At 43.8% G+C, this 18323-nt stretch overlaps 1 protein-coding gene across 2 annotated transcripts in view; it reads left to right on the forward strand.

The window, feature by feature from the left end:
* The first annotated feature begins 1656 nt into the window (after positions 1-1656).
* SAMD4A (sterile alpha motif domain containing 4A) overlaps positions 1657-18323 on the forward strand; it is a 150514-nt gene continuing 133847 nt past the window's right edge. For both annotated transcript variants that reach the window (XM_081329332.1, XM_081329333.1), the window contains exons 1-2: positions 1657-2028; positions 4365-5143. In XM_081329332.1, the coding sequence (XP_081185458.1) occupies positions 4948-5143 (196 nt within the window). In that variant the 5' untranslated portion in view covers positions 1657-2028; positions 4365-4947. The remainder of the gene's footprint in view (positions 2029-4364; positions 5144-18323) is intronic.

Here is an 18323-nt window from a genome sequence, read left to right on the forward strand (position 1 = left end):
TGCCTTCAGATCCAAAATGCTGCAGAGCCCTAGAGTCAAATCAGAGTGACTGATTTAAATAATTTAAGGAATTGTTCTGTAGGCGCAAGTGTTTTTAATAATATAATTGGAAAAAGGCTACAAGAAAAACCAGAATTAGTTGTGTTGTGTTTTCCTATTTTAATTAACAGGAAGAGAGCTAATCACTGAACCTGCGCAATGGTACACAATCTTGTGGGGCAAAGAAACATTAGCAGCATCCCAGAAAGTTGATACAAAAACTACAATTAATTAAATAGAATGTAGCCAATTATGTGCAGTTAATATGATCATCATTCCCCTCTCTTTACAGATTTCACCCTTGTGATTTTACATTCACTGGAAACATTTGGTGGTACATATTAAAAGAGACCGAAAGCCACATCCAAGGTGTTTGGAGACTATGTTTGTGCAGTGCTGAATTAATCAGCAGGCACATAGCTTGTAAGAACATTAATGCATCTTGATGACTGGGAAACATTTTCCTGAAAGATCTAGAAATCCTTCTCCCTTGTCATTGGAACATGGCATAGATCAAGCAGAGAAAGTTGGCAGAGTCTCTGAGGACAAAAGATAATAAAGCAAGAAGGGATTGTGAGCTGGCTGTAGATGCAAGTATCTTGCAGTGCTACAATATAAGACTGTCTTGGAACCTTGACGTAACAGTCTGGTTTTGCAGACGAAAGTCTATAGCTTCTCACAGGTTTCACTGATGTAATTATTACCACTCTAGGTGTTACTAAGGTGGTACAAGTCAGCAGTCCTCTTATCCATCATCTTAGGAAGCTGCTAACAAAACACCCTCTTTATGGAAGTTGTGTGTGACTCTCAGCAGGCACTAAGCTCTCACCTCGCTCCCTACACAGGCATACATGCGCCCGCCCGCTTGCACACACCTGAGGCAGGTGTTCTCTTTACCAGGGCTAACCCATTGCCGTGTGAGGAACCTGGGATAATTTTGCAGGTCTGCGCCAGCCGCTCGTTGGGTGCGTTAGGACGTGTGTGGACTTCTTTGCAACCCCCGCAACATATCTCCCGATCTTAAACCAGAGAAGCACAATCTGCAATGCAGCAACGTTTTAGAGGAGGCACTCCAATGTTGCTGGGAGGTTCGATGGGATTTCTTTCTCGGCAGGCGCCGAAACTCTCACTCGTGCCTCATTGCAGCTCACTCTTCCAAGACCAGGTTTGTGTAAAGGGGGGAGGTGTTTTTGTTGTTTTGTTTGTTTTAGCGGCCTGCTTTCGCAAACACCATTTCGAGGGGGGGGGCGGTGGTACGCGTTAGGAAGAGGGAAGTGGGACATCTCGGAGCCATGTGCCACCCAGGAGAACCAACCTGTAGGCAGGTATTGGGCGGCTATCCATTTCGAACATACGTGATTAGCGGGGGGGGGGCTTTCGCGGAGGGGCGTGTCCTTTGCAAGGCAGCAAAAAGTGCGGGCGCGCGAGACGAAGCGCAACAAGCCTCCCGTTCGCAAATGCAAAGTCTCCTCGCGTCGGGAATGACAGCAGTGAGCAGCTGGAGCCCCTCCTCCTCCTCCCGGCTGGGGTGGAATCGAGTTGCGCTCCGCCCCTGCAGCCAATCGCGCCCCGCGCAAAGCCACCCCGGCCTGGCCTCGCCTGGGGCTGAGTCAGCGGCGGAGGAATGCGAGGCGCCCCCTGCTCCTCGGGGAGGGGGCGTTGCACCTCCGCTGCCGAGGCCATGACGTCATGGGCTATGCTAATGACTAGCATGTGAGGAGCGGGGGCTCCGCGGGGCGCGCGGCTCACTAGCGCCGGAGACGCAGGCGGGGAGAGACGCGGGTCCGACGGCGCGCCCGGACGCAGCGCAGCTCTTTGCTCCGTGTCGCCGGGGTCGCCTTCGCTGGTGCGCGGGCTCGCCATGGCCCTGCCCGGGCACCGCCAGACGACGCCGCCTCCTCCACCGTCGCCGGCTCCTCTGCCTCCTCTTCCTCAGTAAAGGGTCAGCCAAAGCCGGCGAGAGAAGCCAGAGGGCGCGCGAACAGCCAGGTGGGCGCTCCGCATAGCTGCGAGAGGGAGGCGGGCGAGGAAGCGGGATGGTCGTGCGGAACAACGGGCGAGCGCCCTTAACTCTGCGGCGTCCTCCTTCCTCTTTGGCCATCAGGAGCGAGCCCGGCGTTCTCCCGGGCGCGAGGGGATTCCCGGCGCGAAGCCGGGGACGCCAGTCTGTCGCTGGGCTCGGAGGACGCAGAGCCAGGGGGCGCGGCTGGGAGGCGGAGAGGAGCTTGGCGGAGGTCCGCGGCGAGGAGTAGAGCAGCGCTTTCCAACCTTAGGAACTTGAAGATGCGTGGACTTCAACTCCCAGAATTCCCCAGCCAGCATAGCTGGCTGGGGAATTCTGGGAGTTGAAGTCCACGCATCTTCAAGTTCCTAAGGTTGGGAAACGCTGGAGTAGAGAGCCGCCTGAGGGCGCGGGCAGTGCCGGCTGAGGTGCCCCGGCCCCTCTCTTTGCGTTTGGCTGGGGAGAGCTCGTGCAGTCCCGGGCTCGTAGTTTATTTGGGACCGGTGCTTGCCTCCTGTACAGGCGGAGGGGGGGGGAGGGCAAAGGTTGTTGCATCTCCTTCTGATACCCTGAAAGTTTCCGGGCAGGTCATTTGGGGATGATGGGGCTACCCCTTCTAGAAGCCTTGGTGGAGCAGTGGGCTAATGCCTCCTTAAGTAACACCAGCTGCCTGCAATTAGTGCAGGTTCGCATCCCACCAGGCTCAAGGTTGACTCAGCCTTCCATCCTTCCGAGGTAGGTAAAATGAGGACCCAGATTGTTGGGGGCAATTAAGCTGACTTTGTAATAATGCCGCTTGGGGTGTGTGTGAAAGCCCTAACAAGCAGGCATATACATAGAATGAAGGCTACTGCTAAGGTTGTAAGCCGCCCTGAGTCTTCGGAGAAGGGCGGGATATAAATGGGATTAAAATAAAAAAAAATAAAAAAAAATAGAAGGTATCTAGTTCTTGAGGACTCACCTACTTCAACAGTATCGAGACCCATTACAGTAAAATGCTTTGGTGGGACAATTATTTTTTTTTCCTGCACCCATCTGTGCTTGGGAGATGCCGGCTCCCCCATTGCCCTTCCTGGCATAGACTCTCCAGCGGTAGTCTTCACCTTGGAACTCTCCAGAAGTGTAAGGGTTCCAATGGCTGCCTCCGTAGCCATTGCCGTCCTGGCTGGAGAGATGGGAGTTGTAGTCTGGAGCATCTGGGCTAGGTTGAGGGAAGCCTTTTCCCGTAGATTTGCAGCCTTCCCCCCCCCCCCCGCCCCGGAAGAAGCTGCCCTTGGTAGAGATTTCAACCCGCAGAGAAGATGAGAGATGGATGCCACCTTGTGAAATAGGTGTGAATATAAGTGCGTGAAGTGCATGCAGGACAGTCTGTGAGTGTGAACGCTGATTGGAGAAAGGGGGAGAGCTGGTGTTCGTCCCATTTTTTTAAAGCAATATGAAAACGAGCTTCTATACTAGTGAGTTTCCTTGGGTCGCCACCCCCCCTTCCCCCTCCCTCTCCCGTTTCTCTGAACCTTGTGTGCTGTGGTCTTGGGGAAGGAACGCGCGGTGTGTGTGTGTGTGTGTCTGAGAGTTTATTTTTGTCTCCTGCCTGCTGCTTCCTTGGAGCCTACATCCAGCGGGGGCTGGTGGTGACTGGTTGGGAGATGCTTGAATTCTGTAGCTGAAGCAGCAGCCCTTCTCAGGAGGAGGAGGAGGAGGAAGAGGGAGGGAGGGGAGAGCACCAGAACCTGGGCTGGTTTGCATTAGCTATCTATAGCCGCAGTGTTAAGTTCTCTTCCCCCCACCCCCTTTTCTCCTTGTGCATGAATGATCAGTTGCAGTCCTGTCTCTCCCAGCCAGGTACATTCCTATCTTGGGGGGGGGAGACTGGTTAGAATGTACAATAAGCAACAGGGAGCTCTGTCCTCACTGCTGTGTAGCAGGGAGGTTCCTTTTAAATCTCTCTGATGTGAAGCCCGCACCTCTCCATCACTCCCTCTGCTGCCTGTGTGTGGGCTGCATTTTTAGCGTCTCAGTATCTCTGTGCTCATCTCTTCCTTTTTCACAGAACCTGTTATTTCTTGGGAGGGTGGTCTTTAACAAAAAGAAGACACAACCCTTTGCTGCCCCCCCACACACACACCAAGCCCCAAGCCGTTGTCTCCCTCCCTAATCCACCCTCTCGCTCTCCGTGATTGCTGATCCCAAATTTCCCTTCTGTCATATTAGGAAGTGAGAGGCTTGTTTGTCATGCTGAATCATAGTGTTGCCTTTCAGAGTATCTCATCTCACAGCAAAATTCTTTTTCTCTCTTTCTCCATCCCCTCCTCCCCTCCAACAGTTGTGAAGGCTTCTATTTTCTCCACTTCCTTTAGCAAGGAATGCTGTGACTGTGGATGGTCCAGAAAGCTGCCCGAGGAAGGAGAGCCGTTGCCAGCCCTGGGCTAAAATAACCAGACTGGAAAACAGCAAAGAGGGAGGGGGAAGCAAAACACGCAGAAGAAAACAGCTACACAATCCATATCCCCTCAACAACATCTTCACACATTGCTGTGCCTTGTTGAGAAATACAGCTATATAAGTCCACACACAGAAACCACGCAGTGTGTCTGTTTTCCCTTGCCACCATGTGACGTCGTCCTTGGCAGAATTAAGAAGCAGCCACTGGCATTTTGGACACGCGAGGAGGAAGAAGAAGAGCAACCGAACCTCTGAATCTTGTCTTCGAACGTCTGCCCTATTTCTGCAGTAACAACAGTTGTAAAATAGAGGTTAAAAAAAGGGGGGGGTGGGAAGAAAAAAAGGAACTTCTAAGGGATTCTCCTACTTTTTCTTCCTTGCAAAAAATATATTAGGGAGTGCCCCACACAGATTTTTTCCCCCCTGTTCTCGATATTGCATGCAGACATTCACTCGCACCAACCATGATGTTTCGAGACCAGGTTGGAGTATTGGCAGGTTGGTTCAAAGGCTGGAATGAGTGCGAACAGACAGTTGCTTTGCTTTCCTTATTGAAGCGAGTGACCCGGAGCCAGGCCCGTTTCCTTCAGCTCTGCCTTGAGCATTCCCTGGCCGACTGCACAGAACTGCACGTTCTGGAAAACGAAGCCAACAGCCCTGGTGAGTTTCCCCCGCCTTGTCTCCTCTTTCTCCTCTCCTCCCCTCCCCTGTGGTGCATCCAGACCATTTTGAATGCCACATTGTTCTCTGATGTATATGAGGATGCATAGTCATATTCGAAAGGTGGGTTGGATGGTTTTGGGGTTTTTTATTTTGGATGCTGTATAGAAATCGCTCTTCCAAAACAACACTCTTAATGGCAACAACTGGGAGTAACTTCCTGATGATACTTTTTCCTCTGCAAGCTCATTCACTGTAAGCCTTGCTATAACTCCAGGTAGCATGAATGTCTTTTCCTTCCCTCCCATTCAAATAACTAAGTCAGGTCACGTAGAGTCTGGATTTCCTAGGCTTTTTGGGGGGGGGGGAGGGAATAGGTTTTCCTCTGTCTGTCAGCAGTGTGCAGAAGAAGCGTAATGTTACCTTGTGAAGGATGTTGAATAAATCTTGCCTTTGCTTCTCTGAGGGTGTGCATGTGTGCTTGTGTGCTTGTATTTATATGGCATACATGAGTTTTAGCAATTTTGGGAAGCCCATTCTTTCATAAGAACTTGGGACTGATGTGTTTTTCAGCAAAAACCTGTGGTAGTTCTTTGTGGCGTTGCCAATAATTGGTTGAAATATTCATTATTTTACTATAGAAAATATGTGCATGTTTACATTGATACTTTAGAATTTATTTATATTGTATTTCTCTTATGAATAAAGTTTACATTATTGGAGTATCCATGTAGCAAGCCTATGATATGCGGCAAAAAAGAATTAAGTGTTCATCGTGCATGTGTTAGAGAAGAGATGGGGGAAATTGATTTTTTAGAAACAATTGTTTTTCACGCTACCTGTGATTAAAGAGTCTGGAAGTTCAACAGCACTAGAGGACTACAAATTGTTTGTCCTCTGTGTAAGAGCAAAAATATATATCATTTTTTCAACAGTGAAAAAAAGTTTTGACATCCATATATAAAGTTTCTTTTTGAGTTCTCTGGAGCCCCCTTGCAAAATCCTTGTGCAGATACTGACAAAAATTTAAAAGACGTGACATTTATATAATGTCTTGCATTTTAGATTATATTATTTATTTTAGATTTTTCTTCACATATATTATCCCAATAATTTTTATCAGCCCTGTTATGTATTTCTATGTTATTATCTCTTTATTGTTAACAATGAAGATTTAGCTTAAGAGAGAATGGTAATTATTGGCTAGTCACATAACCATGCACATTTATTTGTTATTGGCATAACGTGCTATGCTGATCGAGCTATTGTGATTTGAAAATGATAGTTTATAGAGAATTGTGTGGTACATTTCTAACAAGTTTTGTCTCATTCATTAAACCATGGCTGAGTAAAGCACAACTGCTTAGAACTTGCGACTTATGGCCAAGGGAAGGTTTGAACTGGAGGCTTTGCACACATCCATTTAAACCTTCTTTTATATGTGCATTGTGTGATAGGCTAAACCAGAATTTTTCAACCCATGGCAACTTTAAGATATGTGTGGACTTTCAATTCCTAGCATGCTGCCTAGGGAATTCTGGGATTGAAGTCTCTACTTCTTTTTTCTTTAACAAGTCTAAAGAAAAGAAGAAACAGGGGCAACATGATAGCAGTATTTCAGTATTTGAGGGGCTACCACAAAGAAGAGTGCATCAAACTATTCTCCAAAGCACTAGAGGGCAAGACAAGAAATAGTGGTTGGAAACTGACCTAAGAGAGAAGCAACCTGGAATTAAGGAGAAACTTCCTAACAGTGAGGACAATTAACCAGTGGAACAGCTTGCCTTCAGAAATCGTGGGCGCTCCATCACTGGAGATTTTTAAGAGACTAGACCAGGGGTAGGCAACCTCGGCTCTTTTATGACGCATGGACTTCAACTCCCAGAATTCCTGAGCCAGCCATGCTGGCTCAGGAATTCTGGGAGTTGAAGTCCATGAGTCATAAAAGAGCCGAGGTTGCCTACCCCTGGACTAGACAGTCACTTGTCTGAAATGGTATAGGTTCTCCTGCTGGAGCAGGGGGCTGGACTAGAAGACCTCAGTAATACAAACTAAAGGATATTGGTTTTGTAATTTGATTATTAATAGGGGTGAGATATGGGAGGAAGAGACTTCTTTAAAAAATTAAAATATGAGAGGTGTTCACTTATCCAAATTCTTTATACTTGTCTAGAGTCCACACATCTTAAAGTTGCCAAAATTGAAAACCACTGGGCTAAACAGTGAGGCAGTTCAAGAATGATAAAATATCTGCAAAAGCTGCCAATGAAAATCTTACACTGATCTAAATATATACACAATACACACTTAGTTTGCCATATAATACTACTATATTATATATTGTAATGTATTACTATAAACTACTAATATGTTCAGAGTACTAAAGTCTGTAGTCTTGTACACTAGCTTTTTCCAATCTGGCATCCTTCAAATGTTTTGGGTTTGCAACTAAGGAATTTTGGACATTTTGTTCTAAAAGAGTGCCAGTTTGGAAAGGCTGCTATATTTTTTTAGATCAAGTAAGTGTTTGAGGTTAGGCAGAAAGCAACCTGAAAAAGAGGAGGTATGTTTCCTGAGATAATACTCAATGTGTGGAATCATTGTTACACGATAAAACCTAGGTTTCAAACATTTCTAGAGTGATATTTTAAGATGTTTTATACTTTACCTAGTTTGTGTAAACTGTGTTGGAAGCAATGCTGAGAGGCAACACATTTTTTCTTATATAAATAAACTTGGGCTCACTTTTGAATAGACCTGCATAAGATTGCATTGTGAGTAGCAAATTGAGAGGCTGCTCATTCAAGCTTCCTGTCTGCCTTGGATTTATTACACAAACCACACTCTTACTGTAGCCTTAGATTTCCTATCTGAAATAAAGAACAGTAATTTCCTTTCTTAAATGAATGGGGATCATGTGTGCCAATGCTTTGAGCACTCTAGGACATTACCAGGGAATGGATTCTCACTTGGCTAAAACCCTGGCACCTTTCAATCTCCTATCAGTTGAAAGCATTAGACTCAGCTTCAGGCCGGTGGTGGGATTCAGCGAGTTCGCATCAGTTCAGCAGAACCAGTAGTTAATCTTTTGTTGCCCAGGCCCAGAATGGACTTCCGGAAGCGGCATCCACACTGAGAACTGGTTGTTCACATATTTGAATTCCACCACTGAGCCACGGATAAAGCCTTCCCTAAAAGATTCTTAACAATGTCACCTAGGGAATTTTCAGGGAAAAGATGCAGGACACCTGGAGCAGGAGTGCTTTGCAGATGTTCATAATACTGCAAATGTTTCTTTGGTTGGTGAGGGAGAGAATGGCCTTTGGGTTCAAGCCACAGGCCCAAGTTTCCCCATCTCAGTTCAGTATAAAAGTTCTAATACAGTTAGTCAGGAAAAATGCATTGCTGATTTCAGAAGTATGTTAGGTTTTTTTTTTAATCACAACAACTGAGCATGCTCAGTGTAGCTTATGAATACTTCAAGTGTGCAAAGTGCAGCTGAGTCATGAGGGAGAAAGCTTGTTGTGGTGGTGGTGGTGATGATTTCGTCTAGAGATTTTGACAATAGAGAATCAAGCTTTTTTAGTGGATTCTCACATTGGTCTTTTTTGGGAATGAACTTTTTGATTTAGTTTCTTTATTCTTCATAAGACTGAGTCAGGATTGACAATAAGAACTGAAAAAATTGTGAATATGAGCAATAAAATGCTCTTTTCGAGAGAGATGAACCTAGGAACTGTTGATATATGAGGGGTGTCAAACTTGCAATGTCATGTGACATGTCACGACGTATCGTGACTTTTTTGCCATTGCTGGCAATGGGGTGGGCGCGGTTTCGCTATGATGCATCCGGCCTGTGGGCCAGCAGTTTGACACGCCTGATATATGTCATTTCCTGGTTTTCTTCTGGTATTAGTAGTGTATATCTGTTTGAGGTAAAGTTCATCTATGTAGACCCAACGGGCTTTTTGTTCATTGGCACACTCTGGAGTTATGTCCTTCTAAAGATTGGGGATAGACTGTTTTTAAATCTATACATTCCAATTCTCTTAAAAACAGTTATACTATAAATTAGGTATGGTTTTGCAGTAGGGTAAGAAGTTCTATTAAATGTAGCTTCCTGGGGCAAAAATCACAAAATAAAAAATTCTGAATATTCCTCCTCCTCTGAGGACTGCATACAGGGCGGAGGTACAAAAACTATCCATATGGTGTTGTAAGAACAACTTGCACCTGAACATCGGCAAGACGAAAGAGATGTTGCTAGACTTCCAGAGGAAAAAGGAGGAACCTGCCCCACTTTACATCGGGGAGGACTGTGTGGAGACAGTTTCCTCCTTTAAATTTCTGGGAGTCTACCTCTGCGAAGTTCTTACCTGGAAAGTTAATACAACCCAGGTGGCCAGTAAGGCCCAACAGAGACTTCACTTTCTCAGGGTCTTGTGGAAGAACAGGGTAGAATAACGGCTTATGACCCTCTTTTACCGGTCTACTATAGAGAGTGTCCTCTTGTACTGTATTGTGGTTTGGTATGCTGGTCTGACAGCCATGGATAGGAAAGCATTACAGAGGGTGGTGAGCACAGCACAAGACATTGTGGGCTGTCTCCTGACACCACTGGATGACATCTCCAGGGCTCGCTGCCTTGGAAGAGTGAGGAAAATTCTCAGGGATGACTCACACCCTGGATGGTATCTCTTTACTCTCCTACCATCGGGTAGGAGATATAGGAGTATAGCCAGCCGTACCAACAGGCTGAAGAACAGCTTTTATCCATGGACTGTTAGGCTTTTGAACGGGAAATAATTTTATAAACTTTATGCATGATTGACTTGCGAGGCCGGTGCATTGTGCAATTAGCTCACATGGTGTAATAAGATCGAGGGTTTGTGTCACTGTAAGTTGGGGGTGGGGGCACGAAGGGAGGTTCAGCCAATCTCAATGTATACATGATTGTACTTTGACAATAAAGGTTCATTCATTCATCCTCCAAATAAAATATCCTGAGTGAAAACTGAAAAAGTAGCCCCCTGTCAACAGAAGGCATCCATTAGTAGATGGGAGTAATTGTCTTTCCTCAATTCTGCTTGAAAATGGGGAGAGAGGAAGGGAATTTCCATTGCAGGAGCTTGAGGGAAGCTACATTAGGCACTTGGTTTGGTTTGGTTTTCTACTGATGGGTTTGAGCTAGATCAGGTAGCATATCAAGAGATTAAGAAGCTGGACTATGTGGCTGCATTTGTTCTCAAGGGCTTAAAGAGCTCTTGCTACTGCCCTTGCTTGCAAGTAATGCTATGCACTGTATGTATGGAGCTAGTCTGTTGTATGGATATGTATGGTGTTGCCATCTATGAAATGCTGGGCATACATTGCTATTCCTGGAATATTTGAATATATCAAATATATAACCTTTGCTTCTGCTTTATGTGTTAGTTTATCCTCAGACTTTTCAAAAGTAATTCCTTTGAGAACGAAGAGTTGTAGTCTGCTAATAGATTATTTAGTGGTAACAACAACAACAATAGAGTTGAAAGGGATCTTGGAGGTCTTCTAGTCCAACCCCATGCTCAGGCAGGAAAACGTATACTATTTCAGACAAATGGTTGTCCAGTCTCTTCTTAAAAACTTCCAGTGTTGAGCATTCACAGCTTTTGGAGGCAGGTTGTTCTCAATTGTTCTAACTGTCAGGAAATTTCTCCTTAGTTCTAGATTGCTTCTCTCTGATTAGTTTCCATCCATTGCTTTTTGCCTTGCCTTCAGGTGCTTTGGAGAATAGCTTGACTCCCTCTTCTTTGTGGCAACCCCTGAGATATTGGAACACTGCTGTCATGTCTTCTTTTCAATGAAAACTAGACATACCCAATTCCAGCAGCCATTCCTTATATATTTTAGACTCCAGTCCCCTAATCATCTTTGTTACTCTTTTCTGCACTCTTTCTAGAGTCTCAACATCTTTTTTACATTGTGGTGTCCAAAACTCAATGCAGTATTCCAAGTGTGGCCTTACCAAGGCGTTAGTAAAAAGGTAAAGGTTCCCCTGCACATGTGTGCTAGTTGTTTCCGACTCTAGGGGCCGGTGCTTATCTCCGTTTCAAAGCCGAAGAGCCAGCGCTTGGCTCAGTGGGTTAGGACGCTGAGCCTGTCGATCAGAAGGTCGGCAGTTTGGCGGGTCGAATCCTGAGTGCCGCGTAACAGAGTGAGCGCCTGTTACTCGTCCCAGCTTCTGCCAAGCTAGCAGTTCGAAAGCACGTAAAAATGCAAGTAGAAAAATAGGGACCGCTACGGTGGGAAGGTAACAGTGTTCCGTGCGCCTTTGGCGTCTAGTCATGCCGACCACATGACCACGGAGAAGTATTAACACTTCACGTGATTTTGTATGCAGAGATCCAGGTTTCCAGCATTCTTGGGTGTTTTCCCCCTTTATTCATATAGCTGCCCTGTGCAGATGATGCACAGTCCAGAGGAGAATTTGGTTTAAGGTCTTCATAAGCAGGACTATATGTTTGTGTTAATCGCATTCCACTCTTCAGATCTGGATTTGTTGCACAGCTGTACCATTTGACTCCATTATCACTTGCAAAGTAAACATCCACTTTATTATTTATTACCAATTTTTAAAGAAAATAAAACAGTTTTTGCTCCCTGTGAATGAAATGTTTATATCCCACTGCTAGCACATGTTTTGTTAAGGGAGGGGGATGATGGTGCTAAAATGTGTCATTTTCCCCCCTCCCCTTTTTGTCCAGTCTCAGTGTAATTCTGAACAGAGCCCCCAGTGTTCACTGTGGAAGAGAATGGTGTGTGTTCTTCCAGTTCACATGAGAACATAAGGCTTGCAGGGTTTGAGTGCAGCTGTTGCTGGGGCCATTTGATGGTAGCTTCCTGCTGAATTTTGCAAAGCATAGAAAGCTACTCTGAAATTTGTTTTTAGGAAATCACTCCAGGGCTCAATTCCAAGACAGAGAGGTTTCTCTGTTTGAGTTTGTGGTGGTAAACCCTGCTGGGAATTAGGCTATTTCCTTATATAGTCTGTGAGGAACAGTGTTGTGGTGTCTTTCATGAATGCCACCACGCTGCTTAAAAGAGTTTAAAGTGATCTAAATCTTATGAATTTAGGCAAGAAAGCAAAGCAGGATTAAAAATAAATTATCTGCATTGGGGGCTGAAGGGTTGAAAGGTAGATGAATGGGCTGTTCTCTGTCTTAGTTACTTCATAGCTAGAGTTTGCAGTTCTTTAGCTGCATTGGAGAGACTTGACATATGGGATGGCTGCTTACTTCTCATGTGATAACATTCCTATTCACCTTAACTTTGGTTAAATGTGATATGAGCATGGCTTGAATTTATTTTAAGGTAGCCTGTTGGAAAAGTTATGCTTCAATGCTCGCTTATCTGAAACAAGTCTTCACAAGAAATACTTTTATGTCAACATGCATAGGATCACAGAGTTGTAGACGGAAGTATAAAAAATAATGGATAAATATGTGTCCAACTTTCATACAGTTTCGTTTTGGAGTAAATGTTAGCACTGAAAATAAATAAGCAATAAAGGGTGATTAAAGATAGCAAAACTGATTTACTCTACCACCATTCAGTTTAACTCTCCATACCATTTTCTGCCTTGCAAGACATCCTTAATTTCAGCAGATCCAACTACCACTTTATACACGACTGTTTAAACTTCTCTCCTCTTTCTTTTTGAAGAACTCATCAACCGCATCCAGCTATACTGTAGCTTCCTTCATTTCTTCCTTTTCATCCCATTTCTTCTTCCTTCCTATGCTAGTATTGCAGTTTGAGCTTCATTCTCTCTGTAGGACCAAACCACCTCAGCATATTTGCTTCAGTATTGGCCATTCGTTTTTGTATTCCTTCCACATTCCTTCAGCATTCATTTCTGTCTTAAGGAAACCATTTCCACTGCATTTATCTTAGTTTTGTCTCCCTCCTAACATGGCTATCTGTAAAGGTATTTAGAACGATCTTGGAGAAGGTATGTGAAAACTACGAAGAGGAGGAGGAAAAAGGGGAGCAGTTAGGGGAACAAGGGATAAGAAATTCGACAACCCAGAGATGGAAGGAAGTGTGAGAAAAATATCACAAAATAAGCCTTAATTTTGTTTATTATTAGATGGGATAGCAACAATAAAATAGCATTTGTACAATTCTTGTATCTCTTGTTTGGTCTGGCCTGCCCTGAAAAACTGATAACTTTACTCATTTTCAAATAACAATGAAGGCAGAAACACACAGCTGTTTTGTTTGTTTCAACAAACATTCATTATTCACAGTATACTACCCCTATCTACCAGCATTTTCACATCTTAAAATGTCTCCATCCATTTTCCTAACTAAGGACGAACATTTTACTGAAATATACAAATGTATTTGCTTTTCACCATTTATGTGATTGTTTACTTCTACTTTCATGTCACACAAAACTACCTTGATCTTTGATAAATAAATTTTCAAATCCATACTCTTACTGGATCATTTAGGTTAACATTTATAGGAAATCATTTGGGTTCTCAAGTAACACAGCATCATTTTTACACAACAGTTCACATACATTCACATTCACAACCATTACAGTCTATGACAATAACAAGCTTCCCCAATGTATTTATAGATAGGCCTTGACTTATGACCATTCATTTAGTGACTGTTCAAATTTACAATGGCACTGAAAAAGTGACTTATAACTGGCCCTTGCACTTATAATTGTTGTAAGCGTCCACATTGGTGACATGATCAGAATTTGAGTGCTTGGCAACCAGCATGTATTTATGACGGTTGCTGCATCCATGGATCACACAGTCTTCATTTGTGACCTTCTCAGACAGCTTCCAGCAAGAAAAGTCATTGGAAGAAGCAGGATTCGTTTAACGATGACATGATTCACTTATTGACTATAGTAATTCATTTAAGAAATGCAGCAAAAAGGATGTAAAATCAGTTGTGACTCACTTAATGATCATCTCGCTTAGTGACAGAAGTTCTGGTCTCAATTGTGGTTGTGAAACAAGGACAGGCCATTGGGAATAGCATACTTGTCTTATTTCTTGTTCCTTGTTGAACCATTCACCAAGTATTCTATATATTTTCAAACACACTTACTCAAATTACTCAAAGTCCAACACAATACCACTGAAAAAGAAAAACAAGAAATCCAAGAAGAAACCAGCATGGTTGCAAAAAGCTCTCTTTGATAAAATGAAAGACAAAAATACAAAACATGAAAAGAGGGACACATAACTAAGGCATAATATCAGCAGATAGCCCGAATTTGCAAAGATGAAATCATAAAAGCAGAGGCTTAAAATAAACAAAGAGTTGCAACAAAAGTCAAAGATAATAAACATATAAATAACAAGAAAATAACAAGAAAAAAGTCAAGGAAACAGTTTTGGTCCACTAAAGAGAGAAGATAGCAAGGAAGTAACAGCCAGTAGAGAGAAAGCAGAGCTGCTTAACTCATTCTTTGCATTGGTCGTCACAGAAAAAGAACTATAGCTCAACCTACCAAAAATATAACTGTAGAAGACAGACTAGAAATAAAAATTAAAATAAGCAGGAAAATGGTAAGAGAAAACTTGTCTGACCTTGATGAATATAAATCACCAGGACCCAATGGATTACATCCCAGAGTTCTGAAGGGGCTGGCAGATGTTATCTCGGAACCATTGTTCCATATCTTTAAAAAATCCTGGAGCATCAGGGAACCACCAGAGAATTGGAAAAGAGCTGATGTGGTTCCAAGTTTCAAAAAAGGGGAGAAAACAGACCCAGGAAACCACAGACCAATCAGACTAATATCAATACCTTGGAAGATACTGGAAAAAATAATCAAAAACAGCTCTGTGAACATCTAGAAACAAATAAAGTTATAAGTAGTAGCCAGCATGGCTTTGTTAACAGATCGTGCCAAATCAATCTTATTTCATTCTTTGACAAAGTGACTAAATTAGTACATCAGGGAAATGCTGTGGACATAATATACTTGGACTTCAGCAAGGCATTTGACAAAGTAGACCACAACCTACTTCTTGGTAAAGTAGAAAAATGTGGGATAGACAGCTTCACCAGCAGATGGATTTGTAACTGGCTGACAAACCATACTCAATGAGTAGTCCTTAATGGTACTACATCTATATGGAGGGAAGTGAACAGTGGATATTGAAGGCTCAATACTCTTCAATATCTTCATAAATTACTTAGATGAGGGAATAAAAGGGGAACTCATAACATTTGCAGATACACTAAGCTGGCAGGAATAGCCAACATCTCAGAATACAAGCTCAGGATCCAAAAAGATATTGATAAACTTGAACAATGGGCTCTATCCAACAAAATGAATTTTAATGTAGAGAAAAGCAAAGTTTTATATTTAAGCAGGAAAAATCAAAGGTATAAGTACAGATTATATTTATATATATTTATATTTATTAAATTTTTATACCGCCCTTCTCCCGAAGGACTCAGGGCGGTGTACAGGGCAGTAAATATTAAAAAGCAAAGTACAAAAGTTAAAAACAATTAAATAATTTATGCCCGATCTATACAATAGTTAAAACCATATTAAAAACCCAACCCCAAACCCATCAGACCAGGCCGGATTGCTCAAATAAATAAGTTTTTAGATCCCGCCGGAAGGAGCGAAGGTCGGGGGCCATCCGGAGCTCAACCGGCAAGCGGTTCCACAGGTCTGGCGCGCCCACAGAGAACGCCCTCCCCCTGGGGGCCACCAATCGACATTCTTTGATCGGAGGCACCCTGAGGAGGCCCTCTCTGTGGGAGCGCACTGGACGGAGGGAAGTTGACGCCGGCCGCAGGTGCTGCCGTAGGTAATCCGGACCCATGCCATGTAGGGCTTTGTAGGTCATTACCAGCACCTTGAATCTCACCCGGAGGACAACCGGCAGCCAATGCACCTCGCGGAGCAAAGGTGTAACATGGGAGTATCGGGAGACTCCCAACACAACTCGTACGGCTGCATTCTTCACCAGTTGGAGCCTCTGAGCGGTCTTCAAGGGCAGCCCCATGTAGAGAGCATTACAGTAGTCCAAACGAGAGGTCACGAGCGCATGAGTGACTGTACGCAAGGCATCCCGGTCCAGATAGGGCCGCAACTGGCGCACCAGGCGAACCTGGGCAAAGGCCCCCCTAGTCACAGCTCCTATATGTTCTTCTAAAGAGAGCTGTGAGTCTAGGAGGACCCCCAAGTTGCGCGCCCTATCTACGGGGGGCAATAGCTCACCCCCCATAGCAAGAGATGGAGTAATCTGAATTTCCTGGGATGCCAGCACGAACAGCCACTCAGTCTTGTCAGGGTTGAGCCGAAGCCTGTTCCTCCCCATCCAGACCCGGACCGCCTCCAGGCAACGGGACATCGCGTCGAGGGCATCACTGGGGTGGTTTGGGGTTGAAATGAAAAGCTGGGTATCATCAGCATACTGATGATACCCAACTCCAAAACCACGAATGATCTCACCCAGAGGCTTCATATAGATGTTGAACAGGAGAGGCGAGAGGACCGATCCCTGGGGAACTCCACAAATGAGAGGCCTCAAGGTCGACCTCTGCCCCCCTGCCAACACCGACTGCAAACGTCCCAGAAGGTAGGAGGAGAACCACTGAAAAACTGTGCCTCCCACTCCCAACCCCCTGAGACGCCGCAGCAGGATACCATGGTCGATGGCAAGACCTAGCTCAAAAATAGTAATTGTGAGAGTCGTACTGGATGATCACTTGAATATGAGTCAGCAGTGTGCAGCAGCCGCCAAAAAAGCTAATACAATCTTTGGTTGTATAAACAGGCATAGAATCAAAATCATGTGAAGTATTAGTATCACTTTATAAAGCCTCAGTAAGATCACACATGGAATACTGCATCCAGTTTTGGTCACCATATTACAAAAGATGTTGAGATTTTGGAAAAAGTGAGAAGAGCAACTAAGATGATTAAAAGCCTGGAGACTAAAACATATGAAGAATGGTTGCAGAATTTGGGTTTCGCTAGTCTACACTAGAGAAAAGAAACTAGCGGGGGGAGACATGATAGCAATATTTATTTATTTATTTATTTATTTATTTATTTATTTATTTATTTATTTATTTATTTATTTATTTATTTATTTATTTATTTATTTTTGGGACTTATATGCCGCCCTATCTCCCGAAGGACTCAGGGTGGCTAACAACAATAAAACACAATAATACAAATGTTAAAAAAAGATTAAACTAACAAGCCCCAGTGATAAAATATTAAAAACATTTTCTTTTTAAAAACTCCTATCAGTCCAGTATTTGAGAGGTTGCCACAAAGAGGAGGGGGTAAAGCTATTTTCCATAGTACCCGAAGGCAAGACAAGGCACAATGGATGGAAACTAATCAAGCAGAGAAGCAACCTAGAACTAAGGAGAAACTTCCTAACAGTGAGGACAATTAACTAGTGGAACAGCTTGGCTTCAGAAATTGTGTGCGCTTCAACACTGAAGATTTTTAAGAAAAGACTGGACAGCCACCTATCTGAAATGGTATAGGATGTTCTGCTTGATTGAACTAGAAGACCAACTCTATTCTGATTGATTATCGTGGGAGAACTATTGATGAGAAAACATGCTACTACTCAAAGGCAAGAAGGTCCTCCAAGGTCCCTTCCAGCTCTATTCTGATTGATTGATTGAAATCAAATACTGTGGTACCTTGGTACTCAATATTAATTGGTTCTGGGAGGTGTGATGAATACCAAAAATGAATACCAAACAAATTTAGTCCATAAGGAATAATATAGTGAGTTACAAGGTAGCCAACACTGACAGGTTCTAGCTTGTGCATTGAGCACCAAACAAATTTATTTATTTATTTATTATTTAGATTTATATACCGCCCTTTCCCGAACGACTCAGGGCGGTTTACAGGATGTTTAAAAGAAAATACAAAAGTTAAAACAATTTAAAAAAAGATTAAATGAAACCCTGAGAGAAAATAAAAACCCCAGTTAAAATTAAAAATTAAAAATTCTCAGCCTGGGCCAGAGAGCTCGAAGAGCCAGGTCTTCAGGTCCCGGCGGAATGAACGGAGGCCGGGGGCAGTCCTAAGCTCCGCGGGCAGCTGGTTCCAAAGGGCAGGCGCGCCCACTGAGAAGGCCCTACCCCTGGGTGTTACCCGCCGGCAATC

Source organism: Vipera berus, assembly GCF_964194415.1.
Source record: "Vipera berus genome assembly, chromosome: 1".
Classification (NCBI taxonomy): Eukaryota; Metazoa; Chordata; class Lepidosauria; order Squamata; family Viperidae; genus Vipera; species Vipera berus.